Source organism: Poromitra crassiceps (genome assembly GCF_964638095.1).
Source record: "Poromitra crassiceps genome assembly, chromosome: 18".
NCBI classification, from domain to species: Eukaryota; Metazoa; Chordata; class Actinopteri; order Beryciformes; family Melamphaidae; genus Poromitra; species Poromitra crassiceps.
This window is the reverse complement of record NC_139636.1, coordinates 23,564,694-23,591,523: the sequence shown is the minus strand read 5'-3', so window position 1 is coordinate 23,591,523 and position 26,830 is coordinate 23,564,694. Positions and strand designations below refer to the sequence as shown.

At 41.3% G+C, this 26,830-nt stretch overlaps 2 protein-coding genes across 2 annotated transcripts; both read left to right on the top strand.

Annotated features, from left to right (window-relative positions):
• Positions 1 to 1,268: 1,268 nt before the first annotated feature.
• On the top strand, positions 1,269 to 11,473 carry saal1 (serum amyloid A-like 1). Its single transcript, XM_083655185.1, has 13 exons — positions 1,269 to 1,380; positions 1,631 to 1,827; positions 2,446 to 2,547; positions 3,770 to 3,853; positions 3,998 to 4,077; positions 4,181 to 4,240; positions 4,335 to 4,450; positions 4,647 to 4,806; positions 5,293 to 5,375; positions 5,538 to 5,723; positions 7,147 to 7,316; positions 7,871 to 7,963; positions 9,386 to 11,473. Exons 1-13 carry the CDS (start codon positions 1,377 to 1,379, stop codon positions 9,461 to 9,463), a joined length of 1,413 nt encoding a protein of 470 aa, XP_083511311.1. The 5' UTR covers positions 1,269 to 1,376; the 3' UTR covers positions 9,464 to 11,473.
• An 8,106-nt stretch (positions 11,474 to 19,579) lies between these two features.
• Positions 19,580 to 25,097, top strand: tph1a (tryptophan hydroxylase 1 (tryptophan 5-monooxygenase) a; the record flags this gene model as incomplete). The annotated part of the gene is made up of 11 exons (XM_083654346.1): positions 19,580 to 19,669; positions 21,602 to 21,736; positions 22,182 to 22,362; positions 22,478 to 22,578; positions 22,676 to 22,743; positions 22,835 to 23,031; positions 23,465 to 23,600; positions 23,714 to 23,840; positions 23,957 to 24,052; positions 24,311 to 24,444; positions 24,923 to 25,097. 11 exons carry the CDS (start codon positions 19,580 to 19,582, stop codon positions 25,095 to 25,097), a joined length of 1,440 nt encoding a protein of 479 aa, XP_083510472.1.
• Between the last annotated feature and the right edge of the window lie 1,733 nt (positions 25,098 to 26,830).

The window sequence follows — 26,830 nt, the reverse complement described above, 5'->3', positions numbered from 1 at the left end:
TATAAGGAATTGGGAGGATTGATTGGACTGAGGCCTAGTTCCAGGTGTGGACCAACACAATGGTTTGCCAGTAAGGGCAAAATGAGCACATTGCAGGAGTTAAAGTTCAATATTAGTTTATTAGGAAGAAATCCAAGGTTTGTGTGAACAAGGATGTGTCCGGCAGGTGTGTGCATGGGTGAATCAGGGTAAAGGGCAAATTTGATAGGCCCCACAGGAAGTCAATGGTGAAGGACAGGAGGTTGATGAAGAAGGGTGGGCCCCACAGGAGGTTGACAACGAGGGCTGGGCCGCCAGGAAGCACAAACTGGAATGCTGGCCCAAGCCAGCAGGGGAAGGAACACCGAGGAGCTGGCCTGGCACTAACACAGGCTGACCATCAGGAGGAGGAACACCGGAGGGCTGGCCATGAAGTACTATACAGGCTGACCAGCAGGGAGGGGAACACTAAAGAGCTGGCTCTGGAGTACTGCAGTAGTAGTGTTCATATGTAGTTACATGGTACCGGATGGTACCGGACCTGTAAAATGTAGTGAGTCTATTCAACTGTAGTTCATATCTAGTTGGTACCGCAGGTGCAGTAGACTAGAATCTCTGGTCGCACCATGATTCAGAAGATAGCGGTAATGCGCCACAGAATCAGATACCAACTGCCTTAAAACCAGCTTAAAATGAAGAAGAAGGAGATGAAGCGCAGGGCAGAATGAATGGAACAAAGAAAGTAAAAGAAGATATCTTTAAAAAATAAACCATTAGTTGGGCGTGCAGGGTCAGGAGGACGAAATAGGAAAGAGTTATGACAAGATTAGGGAATGGCCATACTGCTTTGAACAGTTACGTCTTTTTCATTGGAAAGCATAATAATAGGAGATGTGAATATTGTGGAGAGGAAGAAACAGTGGATCATGTTTTATTGTACTGCCAGAAGTATGTGTCAGAGAGAGACGTTTTAAAGAATGCACTCAGAGAGATTGGAGAGAAAAATATCAGCAATACAAAAAAAAAAGCAAAAAAAACTTCAGGGGATGAGCATTGGATACTTCTTCTGGAGTATTTAATGTCAACCAGATTAATTAATAGCATCTTAGAAAGTTTTATTAGTTATCTGGTTCCTTTAATTATGACTATTGTGTTTATTGCATATTGTTTGATAGTAATTATTTGTTGAGGATAGATTTTAGTTCACACTCCAGATCAGTGGGTGGCGCTAATGCGCTAATGAAAGCTGTTTGTCAACCGCCATTAAAACCAAAAGAAGAAGAAGCAAATGAAGCGCAGAAGAAGAATGCTGCTTGTATTATTCATCATTCATCATTTTGCCATGACACTGGCGTTATATTAACTAGCTATTATTACATTTATCAAGGGTGATTAACATGGGTGAGTTGATCTACAAGAGTTTGATCATCAAGCGTTATTAGCAGCAAACGTTATCTTTTTGTCAGTTTCACAATAAGCAAGCTAACGTTAGCTCAATTTGTTGGCTAGCTACGGACGGGCTAGGAGCATTGACATAATATAACCGCTAAGCTAAATTTGAATGAAATAAATGTAACGATTTATTTTAAACTTTACATTTTCTTTGGCAACGAATTGCCAAGCCACTTACTCAATTTGTTTGGTTTGCCAGACAACGGTGTTGACGGTGCTGAGGAAGTGGAGGATGATAGCTCCTTGTCTGCAGGGAAACCCTCTCCTGTAATGGATCGTAACCCCTCACCACCCCCAGACACAGCCGATGGACAGGAGGACGAGGATCTGGACGCCATCGGAGAAACTGCTTACAGCAAACACTGGCTTTTCAGCACTCTGACCCGACTCATCCAGGTACTGGAGGTGTTGTTGTTGAACCTTTGAAGAAGATAGCAACCAAGGCGCTCTTGTTGTGATTTTTTTTAAACCCCCTATTGTAAATTAATGCATAGCAAAGATTAAAAAGGTACCACACAGGCCTTCATCAGGGACAGTTTACAAGAACGGAGAATAATTAATTTCCCTGTTGAGGCCTGGATACACCATGGCTTTGAGTTGGAAAATCCAAAAAGTTTCATGTTGTAAAAGGCGTTTGAGTGCTCAATACTGCATCAATCAGATACATTTCTGTTCTGGGTGACTAGTTTAACTAAGCTGAAAATAAGGTCCACGTTGAAAGAAAGAAAAATCCTTTCACAAATATGGGTTTGAGTCTGAATAATGTTACAGCTTGAGATTACTAGACTGAGTCTTCAAATAAGTTGTATGATAACATAATTATGATCACAATGGGGGTAATCTGGGCATGTTGCATAGCCTACATCTACAACGTCATGAGCTTAACCCATAACCTGTGTCACAAGTTATCCCCTACCAGCCCTATCAGCTATCTGACATGTCGTCTCTCCACTGTCAACTGTCCAATACGGCAGTACTGTCATAATCTTTTTTATTTAATTGCTATTTTTCTAGATGGTGACAGAGCATGCAGAAGAGGACTCTGATAGTCAGATGAAGCTCCCTGAAGACGAGGAGGAAGATCTGTGTAGAGTTTGGGATATGGCAATGGATAAGGTGGAGTAGTTTGTCTCCATCTCATACCTTTTCAACATTACCTAGGTTATCTTTGGTTTGCCTACACCTACACCTTTCTGCTGTTCTATTCCCCGTTAAAGAACAATTTCTGTTTATTTCGTTATTTTATGAGATGTTCAGATGGATCCTTTTGGTGTTAGAGTAGTCTTAACAAACAAGTGAGATTAGAACACATTATTGCATTTGAAATTGTCATATGTAGTTCCCACTAAATGATTTACATAAAGGTAGCCACAACCCATTTCAGAATTTGGACAAAATCCTTATTTAGCACATAACTTATTTTTCATTATACAAAAACTAAGAGAGCCTGGATAGTCCTTCATGTTGTGGCCTTGGTCTTGAAAAGAAAAGAAATCCATACAGGACAGGTTGTGTGGGGGAGGCACTCAGTTGTCCGGACTGCAACCACTAATGTACAGCTTTTGAAATATAAACAGAAACTCCACATTTGCTGAATAATTATAAATAAATAAAAAGTAAACTAGCATGTACAAAATTGTATAATGTGAGAAGTATTTACAGCCAAATAATATAAACAAAAATCAAAGAAGTGAGCTCAAAATTGATTTTCTTTAGGAAAGTGAAAATATCTAGTACCTAGAAAAACTCACCAGGATGTTCAGCATAAATCAAATTGTTGGTGAGTTCTCCCCGCCCCCACCTCTCAGAATTTAAACATTTTCAATTATTTAGTTGGCAGACTGTTCTTCAACCTCAGTATATTAAAATGCTATACTTTTAGCAGTACTAATAGTAAGGCAGGCAAAACCGCCGTGTGACTTGCATTATGGTAAAACTAACCAGTCGGAACAATAGTTTGATGGCTGACATGGATCGGCGTTTGGGCTTCAGCTTGTGAATTCAATGTTAAAGTTAATTAATGTGTTCTGGGTATATAACGTAAGCATTGCACTGTTTTAATGCAGCGTGCTTAGTGCTCAGTAGATAACTGCTGAGTGCACCATATCATTTCATTTGTGTGAGTGCAGTTTTTGGACATAACCAAGGAGATTTAACTGAGAGTTATTACACAACAAGTTGCTGTTTCCTTTGTGTCTGCCATTCATATAATTACCAGAGAACCAAACCATGTGTGGCAGTTAGCAGTGAACCATGTGTCAGTTTAAGTGAGTTTTCTCGATGAGTAGGTTTCTATGGTGCATGGATGGATGGATTGTTATTGACCAACTGTGTGCAGGATGTGGCTGGTTTCCTGCAGGAATTCAAAGCTGCAGATATCCTTCTTGGAGTGATAGCCAAGTCTCGCTGTCCACGTCTCACAGTGAGTGAACTGTTTTCAGTTTATGCATTAAACTCTTAAAAAATGTACTCGTTACCTTTTATGCTTTGCTGTATTTCTGGGCTTTGAGAATTCCCATGGTAGTTTAAGTTCATAGATTTCTCTTTTGCTTTCCCCCTTCTCCAGGAGATTTGTGTAGGAATCCTCGGCAACATTGCTTGCTTCCCTGATACCTGTCTGACTCTCAGCCAAAATGAAGACCTAGGGTGGGTAAGAGGCACCAATTTATCATTTTTCTGAAACAGACCTTGTACAGTTCGTAAAATATTGATTCACATCTCTTTAATGCAACTTCGTTTGTGTCCACAGTGCTGTGCTGTTGCTTCTCCTTGGAGACACCGATCCTCCTACTATTTTGGAGACGAGCAGGTGACAGCTGCATCTTCAGTGAATGCATGTGTTTGAGAGAGAGAGAGAGCGCGAGACTGAGAGAGACCATATGTTTTCTTTATGATGTTTGCAGATTGCTGCTTACCTGCATCTCTCAGAAAGATGTCTGCCCCCTGTGGCTTCAGCGAATACGACAGCAGCCCTCTGTGTGCTCCAACCTCTGTTTCATCATGTGCAGCTCTACCAACAGTACTCTGCTTTTACTCCTCACCTTCTATATAATTAGCTGCTAAAATGTTATTTATGTATTACAGTATCATGATGATGTACATTGTGTACATGTACCCTCCAAGCTGCTTAACTTCTGCATCTTCACTATTTGTGACCTTTTTGTATGCTTTTTAAAACGGTTTATGTAAATAGTTTGCGTGTGTGTTTTCTCCAGTTGACCTGCTTGTGAAGGTTGGAGAACTGATTGACAAGTTGTTTGACCTGGATGAGGAGCTGATGAAGAACTGGATCACAGCTCAGCCGAGTGAGGATGATGATGGTGAGAGCCGTCTGGATGTGGCCTCATCCCTTCTTGAAGCTGCCAAGCAGCTTAGGTGAGACTCTGTTTGCCATTAACTGAATTGGGAGGGTTAAATGCGTAATTCTCTCTTTCAAGAATGAAGTGTTTTGTGACGAACGTGCTTCACACAGATTGGAGATTCTGGCAAAAAATGTGTGGACTTTCAGCATGGCAAAGTCAAGGCAACAAACATGCATGCGCGCCATTCTGTGTGTTTGTTTTGGTGACATGACATTTGTTCTAGCTATTCAGACATAACTAGTGTAATTTTGGGAGTGTTTTGCCTTTAGTGCGTGTTCTTACTCATAAGTGTTGGATGAGATGCTGTTGTATTTGAGGATAATATTATGCAAGTGTCAGGCGAGGATTATGTGATTATGCCCATCACTTTTTAATAGCCAGACCCAGCATCTATTGTATGACTGATGATGCAGAACAATTCAAACTGAATAATGCTCTTTGTGAATCTGATGTTGCAGATGACCATGAACATTTAAGAGCATCATATTGTTTTTTGCAGATCAGAGAGTCCAGATGGTTTGGAGGTGTACCTGCACACGCTCCAACTCCTCACTACCATAGACGAGGGGATTCAGACTTTAGGTGAGCCCCATAAACTTAACACAATTATGTTCAGAGGTTGTTGAATGATTATTGTACTTAAGGTGTTTACCGAAGTTGTTTACATATCTAAATATAATCTTTTTTTGAAGTAAAAATAAACTCTTAACAGAAAGGACAACTCCTTCTACTTGTTTCTTCCAGCTGCCCCCGATGGGCCAGGCGAAGCGGTGTGGGACTTTCTGTGCGATGTTGTGTGTGAGGACCTCTGCCAGCCAGACGATCCTCCGCTTGTCTTACAAGAGCAGAAGGGCCTTTTGGTCCAGGCATTCGCTGTGCTGTCGGCTCTTTATAGATGCCGGGATCAGTGGCATAGCACAACTGACACATGTAAGACTTCTAACCGCTCCTTCTAAATACAATACGATACGATACGAAATACTTTATTAATCCCCCAGGGGGGAAACTGAGTGCCACCATACTGTACATGCAAGACAAACAGACAATGGTAAACAGTAAAGACAATCACAGTAGACAAAGAATAAAAAATGAATAAAATACATGTCTCAGCAGTACAAAAAAGAGGAGAGCACATTGCCAAACGAGGCCAACCAAGTTAATAAGTCGAATATTCCATGATGCCGCCCACTGCAGCAATCTGCAGGCTAGAGTGCAGCAACAACATAGCAACAACAAGCAGCTCAATGACAATAATCATTAAAAAACCTCACAGCAGCAGGTACAAAGGATTTTCTAAATCTCTCTGAAGAGCACCTAGGCATAATAAGCCTGTCACTAAAGGAGCTCTTCAGGTCACTAAAGACAGCCTGCATTGGGTGATCCTCATTGTTCATGATCCTCCTGAGCTTCCGACCCATACACCAGGTGCCGGTTGCACCAAGTGGTCTTACGACTGGTCTTAAGCTACGCCGGTCGTAACTTAACGACCTAACAGCTACGCCGGTTGCACCAAGAGGGCTTAAGCCTTATTTTCACTAAGCCCAGGCGTAACTCTTACGCCTGGTCAGGAGGAGGCGTAGTGCCTGCCTGTAACGGAGATCTCCGTCTATCAGCGGAGACCTTTTTGAGTCCTTACCGTCATCATCACCGTCGTAACGTCGCCATCGAAGCATGATGTTAGATTATAACGAACTAGTTGTGTGGCTTAGCCTTCCCAAATGTCGCCGTTAGTTTTTTAGAATTTAATACATAGAATTGGGAACGTTACATTCAATTTCATTTAGACTGTCTGGCACTCAATCGCCGCCATTTTTCCCCCAGAGCGAGGGAGGGTGGGAGGAGGGAGGGTGTAGTGATGCACATACAGTTGTAGTGGCTTATAGAGCGTAGTGGCACAGTGACGCTCCAAGCAGGTCGCGAGGCACATTTTTGCAACATCATCCAATCAGGCTGCATTCCCTGGCAATTCACATGGACGCACATTGCTACGACCGGCGTAGTTAAGACCAGACGTAAGCCGTGTTGGTGCAACAGGCATAAATCCACTCTAAAGACTGGTCTTAACTAAGACCGACGTAGGAGTTACGACCAGGCATAGTTAAGACCACTTGGTGCAACCGGCCCCTGGTGAATAAAGATGGTTGTTTCCTGGTTTGCCGTACTGTCCCACACACTACAGAAAACATTCAAATGTTTGGAAACAATCAGAAACATTGGATTCATTGATTATGGTGCAATCTTAAGTGTAGAGTTGGCTGTTTATCAGAACATATTTTTAAAACCATGCCTAGTTCTATAATTACTAATTAGATGTGTCTTGTCCAAATATCTTTGTCTTTTGTTTTGTCACTAGCTCTGCCTCTTATTGGATCTGTTTTGCGGGTGCTGCAGTACCACAGTGAGTACCAGCAGAATAAGGCCGAGGACTGTCCCAGCAAAAAAGAGACTAAAGACGAGCAGCTCCACGCCCTGGTAGAGACCACATCCGAGTTCCTAGCTGACATCTGCTTTCAGATCCCCAAGGTAATGCCAAAGGAAAGATTTGTTCACTTCCTATTCGATCAGATTGTTTCATAACGTAAGACATGCAATGAGGTATGCAAGGCTTCTGGAAAAGATGTGAGAAGAAGATTTTATTTTCTCTAAGGGTGCTTTCTCACTGGGAACGATTGCTTTCATTCCGTTTCGTTCCATGCCAGAGTACGATTGCCCCTCTTCCCCGCTAGTCAGCTTTCACATAAAGGAATGCAACACTTGCAGTACACTTGCGCCATCAATTACGCCACCTAGAGTGTATCCTCACCCGTGTGTTGTCTACGTGGTTGGGTTGGCATTCACATTCGCAAGTGTTCCGTCCCCGGGCACGCCCAAGCGTTCCCCAGACCACTTTTTCAAGTGGACCCTGTCACGGTCTGCTGTTCTGCGACCGGACACAGAATGCAACGTTCACACTCATCAAACAAACCAGACCTGGGGTCAGTTTGGGGACAAGTATGCTCGGTTCCGCTCCCGGGGGCCCCAGTGTGAAAGCACCCTGATAAAGGCTATTATTAATCTGTCCGATTTGTTGTGTGTAGGATGCTGTGGCAGAGTTGGTGAAGAAAGGCTACCTGACAGAGAAGACGTGTCTCTCAGCAGTGGGCAGTTTACTTCCCCGTTTCAAGTCTGCAGTAAGTGTTCTTTCTCTGTGGGGTGGTGGGAGAGGTGGACAAAAAAGCTTAATGAAGTTCCACGCAAAAATGATCATTCAGTCATTATCTACTCATGGAAGCACAGGTTTTTCAGTCCACAAAACAGTCCTGGGAGTTTCAGGGCAAAACAGCATTCTCCTGACCTAAACAATTGAAGTGGTTGGTGACCAACTTTCAAATGTAAAAAAAAAACAGCAAGGGGGGGAGGGGACGGACATGAAATGGCTCCATACTGCTCATCTGGCCTAAGCCAAGTCTCCAGAAGCCCTGAGATGATGCCAAGTTGACTTGAAAAGACGTTATTTATTTTACACCCTGTTTTTGGCCAAAATCTTCACTGTAGCTGTAGGAAGAAGGATGTGGGAGCAGCTACTGTTGCCTGCTGCTACAGTGAAGATTTTGTGGACTAAACGACTTCACCCATCCTTTCATCGGCATGGGGGTGAGTAGATATTGATAATGACAGAATTTTCATTTTTGGGTGAACTTATGTTGTAAAAACTTGCATTTCATTCAGTCATAGAGTGATGGAAAGATATATTTCTCATCTTAAATTCAAGATTACTTAATCCTTTTAAGGTGATCAGAGCTCATGAAAGTGATCCTTAATACATTTTTTATTTTTACATATTCACCTATTGTTGCCGAAGCCACATTGTTTTTCTCAGCTTTCTGTGTCCTCTAGGAATGATTTTCAGACCCTGAGGTGTCAAAAGTAGTGTAATAAAACCAGTACAGGTTTCACTTCCAGTGTCTTAGTTAGTATGTTGGGTCCTTGAACTCCTTGAAGGGATTTCCCTTTTCAAGAAACAATAGCAGTAACCATTACAAAGAATTGGTGATTCTGTTTGTTTGTTGTTTTTTATTGCGGACAAGTGAAGGTGTGGGAATTACTTGTGCTTGCATGTGCTGAGTTTGGACTTGAATAAAAAAAATGCTCAGATTAGTGAGATTAATGGAAACAGTCCACAATAATTTAAATTTAATTGTGAGATCCTTGCCAATTCCCACGCCTCTCTTACTTTCATTTCATTTCAAGCCTTTATTTCAACTCAGAGCCCACTGAGGGAGACCCTCATTTTTGGTGGGGCAGAGTGCACAGACATACAATAAAAAATACATCTCAAAACAGAGCATACTTTATTTGTATTCTGATAGCCTCCATATGACATGCCTTCTTTATAAACTTTCATCTTGTTCACATGAGTTATGTAATTGTTATGTGTGTATGTGATGAATACTTATACCCACGGCATGTTCACGTGCATGACCATTGCCGGTCAGGATTTATTCTAGGCTTGTGTCAAGTTTAGACCTGTGATGGACTGCTGCTTTATGCCCCCGGCTCCTGTGGAAAATAAACATTGTGTTTTCCACTCCACCCTTCCTCCTCTTGTGTAGTTTCAGCACCTGGAGTCCGCGCTGTCAGAGGCTGATCCCCAGTTGGCAGACATGGTGAGGAAACGGTTTCCTGACTGAGGCGCCCAGCAGCTCTCCAGACTGCAGCGACTGCCCTTATAGTAGGAATGTACATTTTCAGAAATTTCCTTAATCAATGGTCGGTCACGTTAGTGACCAATTAATCGATTAATCATTAGCTATGTTGAAAAAAAACTGTCTTTCGGCCTTTTCAACAAGTTACTCAACCAAGCATAATTGACTTTTCATAAGTCCCGCCCCTTTTCACTCTACCGACTTGGTCAACTTTCCCCTTACCTGTTACACTCCCCAAGGACATGTCAGAATTAATCTGTTCAAAGGTAACATTACTAAGTCATATTGGTATCACAATATTCACAGACACATTACTGTATATAATCACATCTTAAGTTAGCTAATGTTAGCAAAATGCTAACTAGCTAGCTAGCTAGCTACATCAAAAAAGGTTACCCTAATGTCAGTTCACCAACTTTCTCCTTATTTCTATGGTAATGTTAAAGGGATTTGGAAAAGGACAGATAGTATGGTTGCTGAGATATTTTTAAGATGATAAGATTATTGTTAGCCAAAAATAAGGAGAAAGTTTGTGATCTGACATTAGGCTAACTCCTCTTGATGTAGCTATATGTTAGCTAGCTAGTTAGCTAGTGTTTTGCTAACTAAGATGTTAGTGTGATTATATACAATGTAATGTGTCCGTGAAGATTGCCAGGTACCAAGCTTGCTCAACTTATTGGAGCACAGAGCAAAAAGGGGCGGGACTTATGAAAAGTTGTTGGGACATCCGTTGTCGGACGTGTCCCACAGGTGGAAAATCTACTTTCTTTAGGGTTCATTACTTTAAATTGTCTCTTTACATTGTGTCCAACAAAACTCAACCGGTGGACTATGCAATGAAGTCTCTGAAGTGCATTCATGTTAACTTTCTCAGTGTTGAGCAGTGTTAGAATTGTCCGTAAAAGTAGCAAGTTACTCTTTACCGTTAAAACACATGTGAGTTCAGAGACATTGTGGAATTGTCATGCGGGTTTGGAGACTTTGGGGCATCTTCTTTTTTTTCTTTTTTTAGCGAACGTTTTCAGACAGGGAGATGGACTGTAGGGCTGTGAATCTTCACTGGCGTCACGATTCGATTCGATTACGATTCATCGGTCTTCGATTCGATTCCATGATTCATCACGATGCATCTCGATACAGCTCAAAGTATTGCAGCTCCAAGTATCAAATCCTCAATTTTCTGTATTATTACTGCACATGATATTTAGTATCAAGTCCCCTTTTTACTTAGAAAGTGCTTTAAAGAAAGTGCTTTAAAATCTGAATGTCAACAGAAATTTAAACATAAACGATTCATCTGTCAACGATTCGATTCGATTCACACGTCCGCATCGCGATGCATCGATTATACGATTAATTTTGACACCCCTAATGGACTGTCAGGTTAGTAGTAGCCTACAGAGCTACTGCATCGCCAAATGACAGACATGACGTGATGATGATGATTAGCCGCATTACAGAGAGATTTACACTGTAAAGACTTGAGACATGAGGTTGTCTGATCATCACAACTGCCTGACAATGTGACCGAGGCAATGGATGGTGTTAGAAAAGTCATTACTAATTTTTTATAAATTTTTTATCAAGTTTTTTCTGAATTTTCTTCCATTTTCTCCCCAATTGTACTCGGTCAATTCCCCCTGCTTTCCCCGTTTGTGCCGTAGACTTGACTTTTGAAGCGTTCTCTGAAAATCATGTAAAAAAAAATGCATTTATGCTTCAAAAGTCATAAAAGTGGTCCTCGTTTGTGGAGATTATCCTGCTGAACACAAATTTCCAAGTCTACATGACTGATAGTGGTCACGTGGAGGAGGCTGGGTTTACCCAGGCTAGTAGGCGAGTGCTGTTACGTCTACACTAGGCTACCCAGACGCCCCAAAAGTTGTTATTCATTCATCAAGCTTGACTCAGTTATCTGAATTACAGTTGTATTTGTTGTTTTGAGAATACTATTTTTGTATGGTCTTTGCCTTTTTATCAATAAAAAAAAATCCCTGCAAAAATGTGAATTTTCTGTGTAGAAATTAGTTGGACTTCTATGGGTTTAGAGCCTTTTACTGACCAATCATAACCATCACATATCTACGATACCAATAAATGCCTCTCTTAAATCAAGAGGAAAGCTAAGTGGGCATCCCAGAGTTCTTTGCTGGCTGCTCTGCCACAAGTAAATGGAGGAACGCGATAACAGTCCCTTGAAAGAAGGAAAAGGACTATTGATCAGTGAATACAAAATTAGTGCAATGAAGATTTGAGGTGATTATTTTGATCAATTGAGTAGGCTACACCTTTTTGCGGGCGCTATTTCTGTTTAAATGCAAGCCTGTTGATACTGTTTGTAAAGCAGTCGTTTTTTTTCTCTAAAATGTCAACATGAATTGAGAGAGATCAGTAATGAAGTTTAATGAAAAGTCTCCTCACAGAATGCGGCTTTGCCCCGTGGAGGCGAGCGAGTGTGTTTCCTGAAAATGCACTTTGAGTTTGCGGCTCTCCTCTCCAGGGGGATGTACTGCACCTAATGCAACTTCTCTCTGTAGCTTCACACAACATGGCCAAAGGTTTTTCCAAAAATGAACTCTTTCCATATATTTTTCAATATGTTAAATACCTCCACCACTATATTTTTATGAATTCTCTCATTTCACAACAAATGTTTTCTTCTTCTCCTCCTGTGTAAGAGGAAACTGCATTCAATGAGTATTGAGTCATCCTTTCCAAGAATATGAGTAATGGACATGCTGATGACAACATCAAGTGTTTACCAGAGGGTGACAGTCACTCGGTAAGGACATTGGACAATAAAATTAGATGAAAGGCCTGAGCCTGTTAACAATGAACTCATTTGGTTTCCAAATGCAGCATTTCACCCACTCATGGGAGGAAAGGGAACAGGACAACCTGCACGTTTCCAGGAAGCTTACGAAGGCTCTCTGAATATAGCAGCTTTTTAATTAAAGGCTGGATTGATATGTAGAACACTCTTTCTAATGGAAATCTACAGTTGGTTAGAGTGTATTCAGGACGGAGATCACCCTATGGCAAAAAATAAATAAAAGTCTTTTAATCCCGCTATTTCTGAGCAGGATCTGAGCGATAGATGGCCAATGTGCAGCAATATTGCCTGGATCTGCAGAGTCGAGTCCCTGTTTGTGCTGTAAAGCGCTCTACTGATGTTGACGTAATCATGCGTGGCCTTTGTGCATTGCCTGTGGCCGGTGACTTGCACTTAGCGTGGTGCTCTGTCTTCAGGACTCGCTTCCAGTCATGTCATGTCTCAGAGATCAGGCTGAAGCCCAGATGTTTCCTGCTGCCCTGCCAAAGTCCATTGTCAACCTGCCAGTCTTCACAGAGGCAAATATGATCTGACCCCATGCTCACGGTATAGTGGGCATCGCCTTATGTCGAGCCTGGTGCTTGCCAGAGACTACGTAATGGCAGAGAGAGATGTCAGAGTTGTGTGATGTTGATGCTGCCTGTCAGTTATTCATTTTTCTGTTTACTTCCACCCACACAGCCTGCTGTTCTGCTAAGTGACCTGAAATTTTGCCTAACAGAGAAATCCGTTCTATTTTTGTTTCACACATGTACGAAGAACATATTATAGTTGATCAAAGTCCTTAAATCACCGGCCATGAATTTTAAAGATATAAAACTACCATCAAAGATAATTCACACGACATACCAACGAAGCGGAGCGTTATTTCACCGTTGAACATTTCAATAGTGTTCATTGAGTGATTCTCCTAAAATGAGGAATCAGAAAATGAAGGCTCAGAGCCAAATCTGGGATCAAGGGGCATTTTCTCTGAGACTGACTTGAACTGCACAATCGCATGAACGAAGACCGCTCCAAATTTCTATAACAAATTTATTTTTCATTTAACCTCATAGGATTGAGATTTGCTTATTTGCCCGTTAACTGTTCAAGATGATGCAATTTTGTGAAGGCTGGATTTTCTCTTGAATTGAGCAGACCTACTATATATGTGGAAAATGGCGTACGTTGTCAGTGGTCACGTAGCCTACTGGTAGAGTACCTGTTGCTGGGAAAGCACTAATGAGGGGATAAAGAATGCATCTGCAGTGTGTCACGTTCCCTCTCCTTTGATTCCAAGGCCCAGCCTTCACAATCACCTGGGCAGGCCGTACAAAGAAACATGATGCTACTGGGTGCAATCATGTGTTGCCAACTTGGCTTTGTCACTAGATTCAGCAACTTTTCAGAACCCCCTGGCAACATTATTTCTCAAAAGTGATGAGCAGGAAATCCGGTGACATTTTCTGACCTTGGGAACAATGTTTAGTGTTGAATCCCAAAGCATTTGCCAATAAAGTGGTATTGCTGATGCCGGTTTGCTCTACTTGCTTGTAATCCTGGTCTGAAGATCACAGCGCTTCCCTAGGGGTGTAAGAAAAATATTTATACACTTAAGTATTCCAATGTTATGTTGTGATACTGTATCGATTCTCAAAAACAAAAATATATTTTTAATAGTTTATATGCAAAGATTTGTGGCAGTGGTTCATTTTGTGCTATTTTTAACCCCTTATTGCTAGATAGCAGTGTTGTATCTTCAGCCATTTGTCACGTATCTTATCGCCACATTCTTGCCAATACACATCCCTACGCTTCCTACACACACCGTGGCCCCCCCCTCCACTGTGAGCAGAGACTGTAGGTTGTTTGATATGTAAATTAGCATATGACATCATCTGGTCACTTCTAGTGACATTTTGATCGGCCAATATATTTCCTTGGAAACAACACTGGTGCAATCAAAGCCTCTTCAGCTCATATCCTGAGTTTCCCAGCTTTCTATCTCATGTCAATAGAATCACAATGAAACTTTCCCCTAAATATCAAAGACACTGACGTTTACTGCTAACCACTGACGTTGATGCTTAGATTCGCACGTCCGTCCGTCTGTCCGCCCGCCCCACCCCCAAAGCCTTTAAAACATGTAGTTCTGTTTCTCTAACTAGCCTTTTTGTTAGATCATAACAACCCATCTATGTCACAACCTTTGTTAATGACTGCAGGTTTATTTCCATCAGCTGTTGTCCGTCACTAAATAGAAAGCGTGTGCGTCATCAAGGGTCGTCTTCCATGAGGAGTGCTTGGGGAGAGAGAAACAAAAACGTATTTCCATATGATAGGGTGCACATCCCAAGATAAAGACTGGTGATGCAGTTAATTTTGACCTGCACAAATAGAGAACTGCTACAATGTCTAAGCAGTGTGTGGCACTATTTTAATTTCAATGTACAGTATTTCTCAAATTGAGGTGCTGCACATTCAAACATCATTCCCTTTATTTTGGGGTATTTTTCATTTATTGTATTGAATAATTAATGTGTTATTTGGGGATACTGGAACACAAAATACAAATTTTCCCTTAATTGATCTAACCTGAATGAGTAATTATAACCCATAATAAAAGACATGGATTGAATGTGGAGTTTAACTACACTATATTTTTAATAACTTTGTCCCCCTAAAAAGTGATGCACAACTGTATCACTTGTGTGACGTTTGCATTTTTAATTTTATTTTATTGCCCCTCTCAGTTTTGAATGTGGCAGGTGCAGCTCCATCCTGTTCTGTCCTTGTGTACACTGACGCCTGTCACCAAGTGGCATATGCTGCTGTTTGTTCTGCAATGAAAGAATTGGAGCTAATTAAAGAGACAGAGGCCTCCTTCAGGAAGTGGATGCAAGCAGGAAACCATTCACTGCTCTGATGGGTTAGTTGTTCAAACAACGTTCAGTATAAGGTGAAAGACTCGAATTCAATTGATGAAGGGCTATTGTAAGACCTTGGATTCTTTATGGAAACTCAAATAACACAGGCATTACAAAAGAGTGGAAAGAGTGCCCAAACATCCTACTCAAGCAGAGGTACTGTTTGCTGAAATTTGATTGAAGAGGAAATAAAATGTAGCCTACTTCGAGATACTTAAAAATACACAAGGTTCCAGACAGAGTTCAATATCACCCCGTTTACACCTGGTTTTTAAATGTGACCTGTATCCAGATAAGTTATCTGGATGTTATCTGGATAAGGAAAAATGCATGCTAATGCAAGGTGTAAATGCACCGTGATCAGGATGTGATCAGATCTTCCTCACCACATCTGGAGGTAGTCTGGCTTTTACACCCGTTTTTTTAAATGCAGCCGTTATCCAGAAAACGTATCCGGATACAGGTCGCATTTAAAAACTATAGGTGTAAATGGGGTGTTAAGTGATATTGCGCATGGCTGTTGAAAACAGGATTATGAAATTCAGTGCCCGTTCAGCCCGCTTCTTGGGTCCCCAGTGTAGCTGAACACTGAACCCCTTGCTCTCCCTGCAGGGGTTACTACCCCCTCCCCCCATTGACACATCATGCCCTCCCACTCGTCACCACCTCCCCATCCTCCCCCTGCTCCCCGCCCCCCATCTGTGTGTGTGTGTTTAATCAAAGCTTATTAACATTGAACCAAACACGACACTTCCTCAGGTCCCCATGATGCAACACACCCGCCAAGTGTGAACTCGATTGGATGGAGCGGTTCCTGAGATTGAGATTCCTGGAATTAGTAGGCCTAAAGAGATGAAAATGCTTTAGCCTATTTAGTAACGTTACGACACTGATGTTTCATCAGCTAAAAGTTTTTTTTCTTCTCCCTAGTAGAAAGTCAATTGTGCAATCTCTAATAATGTCTGTCTTTGATTATGGTGATGTAGCCGCATACTTCACCTCAGGAAAGACCGCTTTCACCTTTTATGCTCCTGATAGATGGAACAAGCTTCAGGACTCTCTTAAACTGGGCCGACTGGTCTCCATAGAAACGTTCAGGGTGCTACTTGAGGATGCATTACATAGGAACTGCACCTGCTTTGCATAGCCCTTTTATTCGTCTGCATCTGTGATTTTTATGTGATTTCTATTGTTTTTTATGTACTGCAATTTTGTAATTGTATTGTATTATTGTATATACTGTAATCAGGGCGTCCATGAAAAAGAGAGCTTGCTCTCAATGGTCCTCCCTGAATAAATAAAGGTTAAGCAAAATAAATAAAATCAAATTAACTATCCACCCTAGCTAGCAAGCCTAGCAAAGTAGTTAAGGCTTAACTAGTTTGCTAGGCTTTGTTAAGCTTTATAACAACCAGCTGGATAGATGTGAACTAAGCTGCTGTCATGGATGAATTCGATTTTTTTTAATGTTAGTTAATGTTTCCTCCATGCGCTTGACAGGTTTGATGCAGACAGAATTTACAATTAGATTTTTTTGCTTATAGCGAGAGTCTACACAATTTGTACTCTGCAATGGATGGGATTTATAATGTAGTCAAGTAAATACTAAAGTCAAATTTACTAACACAAAAAAGGTACACATACACACAAAAAGATACTCTACAAGTATAAATGTAATTAATTACTTCAGCACTTGATTGTAAACAAACATGAGGTGATTCTAAACATTAACTGCTAGCCTACATAAAAAAGCAATTAAAAATAACAGCAGAGGTAGTGATAGGCCTGTGTCAGAAAGTGTTGTGACCTCTGTCCCCCCTGTGGTCAGAATTTGCCTTATGGTATATATAGAGTATCACATTATGTCAATGATAGGCTATTATTGCTACTACAGTACTACTTTTACTAATAGTAATAACAATAGATGTTTGATGAGGTTAGTGCAGACAGTTTACACCTTCTGATGCGTGTTGTATGTTGGGCAGTTTTTCAGACAGTACCATGAATGAGATTAGCCACAAGAAGTGTTCAGACACGTTCTTGTAAATCCATCTGATTGAAGTGAACAGAATTGGGACAGAGTCCCCACAGTGCAGCTCTTACACCCAGAGCTCCTCCATAACCTCTACATTTGTTCTATTTTGGGCACTATGTCCCCTTCACTACTGGAGAAGATCTCAGCCACTGTTGAGAGATCAGAGATGAGAGCTTGTCAGAATAATAAACGGGCAGTGTTTGTCAGGTAAGAAATGACATTTGTGTATTAAAGGCGATAGATGTGTAACTCTTCCGTGGCCGGTTTCCTTTGCAGGAGTGTGCGTTATGGTAATGAGATGGGTGACTGTAATGAACACTCTCACCCCCGTCTCCCTCCAGTGAAGCAGAAGAGCCTCATCAGGAGCCACAACAAAGGCAAAGTAAGAGCCTGCTGCCTTCTGTAGACTGCTAATCAGCATCAACATTGTGTTTAAATGGGTGCATAATGCAGGTTCAGCTATAACTAGCCTCTACACTGTAGAGTCTACAGTACAGTTTAAATATAATTTCAACGAAACCGAGGAAATTAATGAATTGGTTAATGAAGCACAAAATTACACAGCACATTTTGAGTGCAATGAGTGTGTGAAAGGATTTTGTGCACAAATTGTAAAATATGAGGAGGTAGAACCTTTCAATAGCATAGATGGAGTAGCGATGGTGAGAACGACCTAAATCTTCTAACTGGACAATGTCCATTCACAAGTCAATTTTTGCAACACATTTTCGCCCCCCTGTAGCACTGTGCACTTATCCAAGACCTCTGTCCAGATACGCAAAGACAGACGTCTGTCCAGATACACAAAGACAGACTTCTGTCCAGATACACAAAGACGTGTCACCAGGAGAGCCGGCGACAATGAGACACCTTATGCTGCCTTCTGTGACCTCATCGAGCTGCTCAGAGGCTTCAAGCATCTCGTAGCACCTGTGTCAATTACCTCTGAACGGCTGATGTGCTGGACGGCACGTCCACATCACATTCATTTATACATCACCAGTCAGGACTACAGCCCCCCCATACTTGAATACAGCCTAGGGGAGTAAAAGGATTTGGCAACATATAATAGTCACTGGAGTCGTATTTACTCCAGAAAAACTCAGTCAGCTAGTAGAATTGAAAATGCATTTTTTAAATAAATATTCTGTATATTTTTAAAGTGGATGCAGCAGGAAATTCAGTTAGCACCTGCCTCTTATATAAGAAATAAAATGAAGATGTGGTCCAGGCATGAGAAGATCAAAGACTTGGCCACAGGATCTGCAGCGTAAAAGTGATGTCTGTGGCTATTGAATTACAAGCAGACTGGGTTGTGGTGCTTGATTCCTGAATTGCAGAGGGGCCACTTCAGAGTTTGAGCTTAGATCACCAATGGGCAGAATCGTATATAAACGTCAACTTTATGATGGGATTGCAATGAAATACCATGGCAATAAAATTCCCTAATGTGCTTCTAGTCTTTATCCCAGCCCCCATCCCTTTTTCTGAAAAAAAAATGTCTTGCCTGTCACTTTTGTAGATTAGGCCCCCTGATCTCATCCAACAGGCTTGCACTGTTGAAGAAAGAAAAACACCCAGATTATTCTTCACGCACGTGAACCCATGGGTGCTTAGTGCTTACAGTGCAAGATTGTGAAAGGGGGTGGTGAACACTGGAAGGCCAAGTGGGCTAAGATTGAATCCTCTTAAGCCTTGACCTCTTCTGGGTCTCAAGGTGTCAACAAACACTGGAAAACAAAGAAGCATTAAGTTACTTGTGCCAGTATATTGTGAGCAAAGCATAGTGATTGATGTCACTGTAACATGTTTATTTATTATCAACATGTTTTATCTGAGGGCATTTTTCACAATTTAATTTCAATTGTGTATCCACTTGAGAATAGCTGCAAATGCCTACTTGATAAAATGTCAATTTTACCCATATCTCCTTTTTCAACAGGATTTTCAATTGAAGTGTCTAATAGTAACAAAAGCTACCAATCTAATTCATTAACTCAGCAAACAGAAGTTTGTGCTTTGCTCTCATTAGATTTCCAGTGTTTCAGGCCTTTAGTTAAGGTGAAGGGCAGCCCCCCCCCTAGTTAAGGTGAAGGGCAGCAGCCCCCCCCCCCCCCCCCCCCCATGACGTGGGTGAGCGTTGCTGCTCTTTTTCCATTTGTTGTAGTGGGTGAGATTATTGCCCCCTCCTATTTCCTCTGTGTGCTTAAATAGCACAGCGTGCTGCTTCTCGGGGTAGACAGCCGACTTGACATAGAGGTTATCTAGATAAACCACCCAGAAGATAGTCATCAACAGGCAGAAGAGAGAGCACTTGCAGCATGTATTCAAACAAAGTCGATGGACCACGTAGAGGAAGGTCTTTTGATTCCATGAACATTGCCTTTGAGGAAAAACTATTGAACAACGAGGTAAGACTTCTTCTGAGGAGCTGAATGATGTTTTCTTCCTTCTGCTTCATTCTGAGTAACACCACGCTTTTATTTGACAGTCATGGGGAGATAACTTGATCTGGGTCTACTTCATTTAAGCCTTCAATTCGTCATCAGCGCAGATTAATTAAAGCCGTTTTGTGGTAAAGTAGAACGCGTTAAGAAGGTTAAAGTGGAATACATTTGAATTTCGTGGTAGACAAACACTCGTTCATGCAGCTTTGTAGGCCTAAACATCCTCCAGAATATTTTGTTTTCTGGAGCTTAATGGGTTTTGAATGGAAACGTCCCAACAAAAAAGATTGCATGAATCTATCTTTTCATTGTCATTGGAGGATCTGATATCTTATTTGAGGTTTGATAGCCCTACAGAAATTATCTTGCTCACCAGTTGGTCTGCAGTGCATTGTCACGAGATTATCAACATAATTGTCTAAATTTCTGTTTTGTTTCTTCAAAAACAAAAAACAATCCGAATAGGTGTAGCTAATAATAACCAAAATGATTACAAACTAATTTATATTTTTTTGAACAGGAGCAGGGTATGCACAAATCGTTCTGTGACATTATTGACATAGTGCCTATCTCTGTCTGTAACTTGATGTTGTCATGTGTGTTTTTTGCCGACCCTGTCTTGGCTGTCACCTCAATTGGTTAAATAAAGGTTAAATACAATAAATAAATAAAAATCTCAAAGAACACAAAACATAGCAAGTTCAGTAGGATAATTGAATGAATGAACATAGTGACACGTTCCATGCTTACATTTGGGAGTTTGGATAATTTGAAACAATTGAATTGTGGTGCAGCAGGTGGACCCACAGCACTTTGGATTGATGAAATGCTACAACATGGAGGAGGGAGTTAATAGGCTTCCCGCTGTGTAAATGGGATTGCTCTAAGGCGCTTCCTCGAGACAGACAGAGACAATTCATCTTCGTTAAACCGAGACGCAAAGAGTTGACCCTGGGAAGCGACCTGGGCTTCTCTCCATGCACGAATGCCGAAGTTCAGGGATAGGCCTACTGACAACGGTCCACCGACAACTGGTCTGCCGGGCTGTCTCCACAATAGCCTACTGGCAGGGCGAAACGTGGTAGGCCGCAGTGAATTTTAACCGATTCTTGTGTTGTGACTGGCCCGTGCGGTAGGCTACATCCCTTCCACAAATAAAGAAAAATAAAATAGATTTTTTTTTTTAGTTGAATAGACTAGCCATCGAAAGGAATCCATAATCCATAATCAATAAATTAGACTAAAATATATAGCTACCCTATAAGCTATAAACGTGCCTAAGTGCTTTTCATCTTAAAATAATCGGAGGCCTACTCATTGCAGTCTGTGCGTCAACACGAGACTCGCTGTCCGAGGTGCCTACATGGTAGCGATCGCTTCCTCTATTTCAGAACCTCGGACAGCGACTCTCGCGAGAGAGGAGGGGGTGTTTGGCTTCGTGTGCGCCATCTCAGCTCACTTCTGCGTGCGTGTGCTGCGCTGCGTGTTTCTGCATCTGTAGGCTATTACATTTTTGACAGTTTGCATGCCAAGATCCAACCCAGAGGTAGGCTATATGTTCATAGGATTTTTGATTGGTTAGATGCTCTAAAAACCTAATACATTCATTTTGATTTACAAAATGTATGTTTTTCAAGAGTTAACTGTCTGAGAGTTAAAACATTTTGGCATAATGTTTTCTTGAGCATTAGGCTACTTTTATACCAGCATTCATTTTGTCAAAGTCATCATCATCAACCTTTATTTTAAATGTATTACCTTTATTAATGAACAGCTGCTTGCATGACAGCTGAATATCTCCCCGATGAAAGAAGCACAAACATTGCTTGTTAAATCGTGGTGCTATGTTGGTGTTAGACAAACTAAAATCTAAACATCATTCGTGACTGTTTTCAGATAAACAGATCAACCTTCACAAAAATTGAAGAAAAGAATGAAAAGAAGAACACGTCAGAGAAGGGCAGGGCAGCAATAATCTTTTCCCTGAAGAATGAAGTGGGAGGACTTGTAAAGGCACTCAAACTTTTCCAAGTGAGGACCGAGTTAGCATCTATCTATCTATCTATCTATCTATCTATCTATCTATCTATCTATCTATCTATCTATCTATCTATCTATCTATCTATCTATCTAGCTATCTATCTATCTATCTATCTATCTATCTATCTATCTATCTACGGTATCTATCTATCTATCTATCTATCTATCTATCTATCTATCTATCTATCTATCTATCTATCTATCCATCTTTCTATCTATATCTGTCTATCTATCTGTCTGTCTGTCTGTCTGTCTGTCTGTCTGTCTGTCTGTCTGTCTGTCTGTCTGTCTGTCTGTCTGTCTGTTTGTCTGTCTATCTATAATACAGTATCTACATTATAGATTATTTAAGGTGTAGATTATTGTGCTATAGATGTAAAAGATAATGTAGGTATTGTAAACAGGTCAAACTAATTGAGGATTTTTTTTTGTGTAGGAAAACCACGTCAACCTTGTGCACATAGAGTCCAGAAAATCCAAAAGACGCAACTCTGAATTTGAAATCTTCGTGGACTGCGACAGCAACCACGAACAGCTGAATGAAATCATCCAACTGCTGCGTAAGCATGTGAACGTCATGGATATGCCTCCAGATAACTCCTGTCTGCTCGAGGAAGGTAGGCAAGCAATGACTGAAATGCTCGCAGACAAACAGACAGACAGACATACAGCCTTATATGATCCTCATTACAATATCCTATATTATCAACTGATTGATTTTGTTCTTTTCAGATATGGATAAGGTTCCTTGGTTCCCAAAGAAAATTGCAGACTTGGACAAGTGCGCCAACCGCGTTCTGATGTACGGCTCAGATTTGGATGCTGATCATCCGGTATGTAGGGGATGAATAAACCTCCTATAGATGTTGACTAAACATGTAAACTCAAGTTTACAGCATTCTCATATTCCTGTATATTTTTCTCCATCAGGGTTTCAAGGACAACGTCTACCGGAAAAGAAGAAAGCACTTTGCTGATCTTGCCATGAGCTATAAATAGTGAGTGAAAAATTAAATTTCTTTTTATTTTGAATATTTCCAAAACAATAATTTTACAGTTCCTAATATCATTTATTGTGCCTTGTTCCAGCGGGAATCCCATTCCTCGTATTGAGTTCACAGAGGAGGAGGTGAAGACTTGGGGTGTTGTATACAGGGAGCTCAACAAGCTGTACCCTACCCACGCCTGTCGGGAATACTTGAAGAACCTGCCTCTGCTGGCCAAACACTGTGAATGTCGGGAGGACAACATTCCTCAGCTAGAAGATGTCTCTTGCTTCCTCAGGGGTAAATTGCACTTCCTCAATAAAACATGTTTCTTTTCACTTCAAATATGAAATCAGGAATGTAATTGTACTTAATAGAACTTTATTTTAAATTCTAGTTAAGATCCTTAAGTTTCTAATGATACCAAATATGTCATGCTTAATTACAGCATCATGTGTATAAAATAATGCACAAACATTTAGATTATTTTTCCATTTGATGTAATGGTGCAGTGATTTAAAAAAAATGGCACTTGGGTTTGAAGATTTCACTCATTATAAGCAGTGAGCTTCAAAGAAACGTTGGAACGAGCAGTTACAGTATATGTATGTGATGTTGTCGTACAGTAACTATTTTTCAAACTTTGAAGTTACTTAAGGGGAAATTTAAGGGGGAACTCGCGGGGCGAGGGAGATACGTCACTCATATTTGTTTCAATGCCTTATCTTTTCAGAACGCACTGGATTTACCATCAGGCCTGTGGCAGGCTACCTGTCGCCCCGAGACTTCTTAGCTGGTTTGGCCTTCCGTGTTTTCCACTGTACCCAGTATGTGCGGCACAGCTCTGACCCCTTATACACCCCAGAGCCGTAAGTAACACACTCAATTAATAAAATTGGTGTTGATGAACAGCAATGCTCATATAAAGCTACAGGCCCTAACACCCTGATGTCCTAACACCCTGATGTCTTTCACAATGTAGGGACACATGCCATGAGCTGCTGGGACACGTCCCGCTGCTGGCAGAGCCCAGCTTCGCCCAGTTTTCTCAGGAGATTGGTCTTGCGTCACTTGGAGCCTCCGATGACGCAGTCCAGAAACTGGCCACAGTAAGTGATGCTGCTGCCCAGGAGGATTTAGCCATATCAGTTAAATTAAGATATTTTAAAATGTAAGGATCAGAGTAATCATTTTTCTTGTGTTTTTACTTGACCCTGTGTTTCAGTGCTATTTCTTTACGGTGGAGTTTGGCCTATGCAAACAGGAAGGGAAGTTACGAGCGTATGGGGCAGGACTGCTGTCCTCCATCAGTGAACTTAAGGTAATAAATGGCAGTTAAAAGGGGTCCTACAGTGGGAAAAGCAGTTGATAATGGAAGTAGCTGATTAATTTTCTAGAAGCCAAATATTTATTTGAGAGATGATAATATATGTCAATTGGCAAATTTGACTAGAAATATAAATCTGTAACAAAGTATTTGTAATGTAATGTTAAATGAGCCAAGATTACGCAGATGTGTGCTAGTGTTTACATATAACATTCACGCCTTCTTCATCATGTTTTCTTTTCTCACCCACAGCATGCACTCTCTGGTAAGGCAAGGATAATGCCCTTTGACCCCAAAGTTACATCCAAACAAGAATGCATCATCACAACATTTCAAGACGTGTACTTTGTGTCCGACAGCTTTGAGGAGGCCAAAGTCAAGATGAGGTGAGGAACAGTCTGTCTGTCTGTCTGTCTGACTGTCTGTCTGTCTGTCTGTCTGTCTGTCTGTCTGTCTGTCTGTCTGTCTCTGTCTGTCTGTCTGTCTGTCTGTCTGTCTGTGTCTGTCTGTCTGTCTGTCTGTCTGTCTGTCTGTGTCTGTCTGTCTGTCTGTCTGTCTGTCTCTGTCTGTGTGTCTGTGTCTGTCTGTCTGTCTGTCTGTGTCTGTCTGTCTGTCTGTCTGTCTGTCTGTCTGTCTCTGTCTGTGTGTCTGTCTGTCTGTCTGTCTGTCTGTGTCTGTCTGTCTGTCTGTCTGTCTGTCTGTCTGTTTGACAAGTGTCAAACTCTACTGATAACAGTCTAGTAATCTAGTTGAAAAATATGTACAAATAGCTACGCTTCAGTTCAATGGTAATATAATTGGCAATTTGCCACTGTGATTAATGTTGAACTTTATCTGAAAACGTTATCTTCATCTTCATTGTAGGGAGTTTGCCAAGACCATCAAGCGCCCCTTCACGGTCCGATACAACCCCTACACCCAGAGCGTGGATGTGCTAAAAGATACTCCCAGCATCAACAGTGTGGTGGAGGAGCTTCGACACGATCTGGACATCGTCGGCGACGCCCTCAACCGGCTTAACAAGCAGCTGGGTGTCTGACTGCCCGAGATCCACTTCTAGTCATCCACTTACAGTGCTTCAAAGCTGGCCATCCATCCCCCATCACTGCTGTAGAGATAACGCTTGTCCCGCTCGCCCTTCGTCAGTCTATGAATGTGCATTGCTTTTGGCAAAACGCCCCATTGTTCCCACTTTGTAGGTTTTGTACAACTTACTGAGACACGTTGGGTTTACAGCCATCGACATCAGTGAACTGAACAAACCCAAGCGACTGTTTAACCCGAGACACTGCTTTGCGTCAATTGTACTTGGCTGAAATGGCTTCTATATCGCATCAAGCAGATTTTGCGCTTTCATGGTACGTAACAGCCGTGGTTAACTGTCCATGGTGAAATATCCCCAGCTATTACAAACTCTGAAGTGTTCCGTCCCCATATTGTTAAAGCTATTGTCTGTCGTATATGATCATGTGAAGGTTTTTTGTAATTCATTTCATTGTTATTATTCTTCACGTTTAATTCTCCACACACTTCAGTGATGTATGAAATGTACCTTATTTGTATTCATCTGGTGTATGTGTCATGTTCCTTTTTGTGCACTGTTGCTGGAGTTTATGATTGATGGTGAATATTGGTATTGTGAGAATGTTTTCATGACTGATTGTGACAGAATTGGTACATGTACCCTGTTTTATTTTACATTGACGTTCAAAAATACCTCCTCTTGAAGTGAAATATAATTGTAGTACTCCTAAAAACACAACAAAACATTATTTTTCTACTGTAAAGAAATGTAGACTATGAGTAGACTATGTATCGAATTATAAAAAATAAAATGTGCATTGTGGTTTCACTATGTGTCTTATGGTCTTGTCAAAGTATCTTGTTTTTATTACTGTTTCCTATCCGTATGGCAGTGGTTTGGTTATGGAAACTGAGGGTGGAATCAGGAGGATGATGATAATTATAGGGATGGTGATGACATGGCTATGATGACCATCATGATGATGGTTATATGAAGGTAACAGTACCTCATCTCAACTTAAGTCTGAATGTTGAATGACTAATTATCCCCAAGGGCCTTAACCTGTTGTCAGATAGACAAACTAGCACAGTGGTTCTCAAACTTCTTCATGTCAAGGACCCCTAAACTAACACAAATTAGACCACGGACCCTCATTTGATAAGATTTTGTCCCAGTGTCCCCGGCCCATCTGATAAGATTTTAGCTTTTGTGCCTCTCCTGGCCCTGTCTTGCAGGAGCCTGGTGTTGGGGTCGTTAGGCTGATTGGGTTCCCAACACCAGGTTCCTACAAGACAAGGTGGGAGAGTTATCACACTTTTAGATGTTTTATTACATAAAGTGTATGAAATCCAGGTCCAAAATAGTCATAATACATTCTGTGATTCTCTTATGGTTGGAATTCTAGTAAAAATAAATTACTTTGGTTGGGGACCTCCTGGAACCCCTCAAAGACCTCACTTTGAGAACCACTAGCCTACGGGGTGGGGGTGGGGGGTGGGTGCGAAAACAACCTCCTTGGCACAATTATTTTTTCTTTCCCTAGGACGGCAAAGGCATGACCCGCCCTACTCTGCCTTAATTGGCTTATCCTAATATTTTACCATAACCTTAACCAATCATCACTCCTCATGCCTAAACCGGACCATGCCGTCACCATCCTATAGGGATTAAAAAAAAAACTCCTGGGCAAAGGGAGCAACTGCTTCAAGTTCACGACACTATTTACAGATGGTTCAAAAGACCCTGAG

Excerpts from the sequence above, each read along its gene's own strand:
- saal1 (XM_083655185.1), top strand. Across the intron at positions 1,828-2,445 it reads CTCTGACCCGACTCATCCAG|ATGGTGACAGAGCATGCAGA; the intron begins GTACTGGAGGTG and ends CTATTTTTCTAG. Across the intron at positions 2,548-3,769 it reads GGGATATGGCAATGGATAAG|GATGTGGCTGGTTTCCTGCA; the intron begins GTGGAGTAGTTT and ends AACTGTGTGCAG.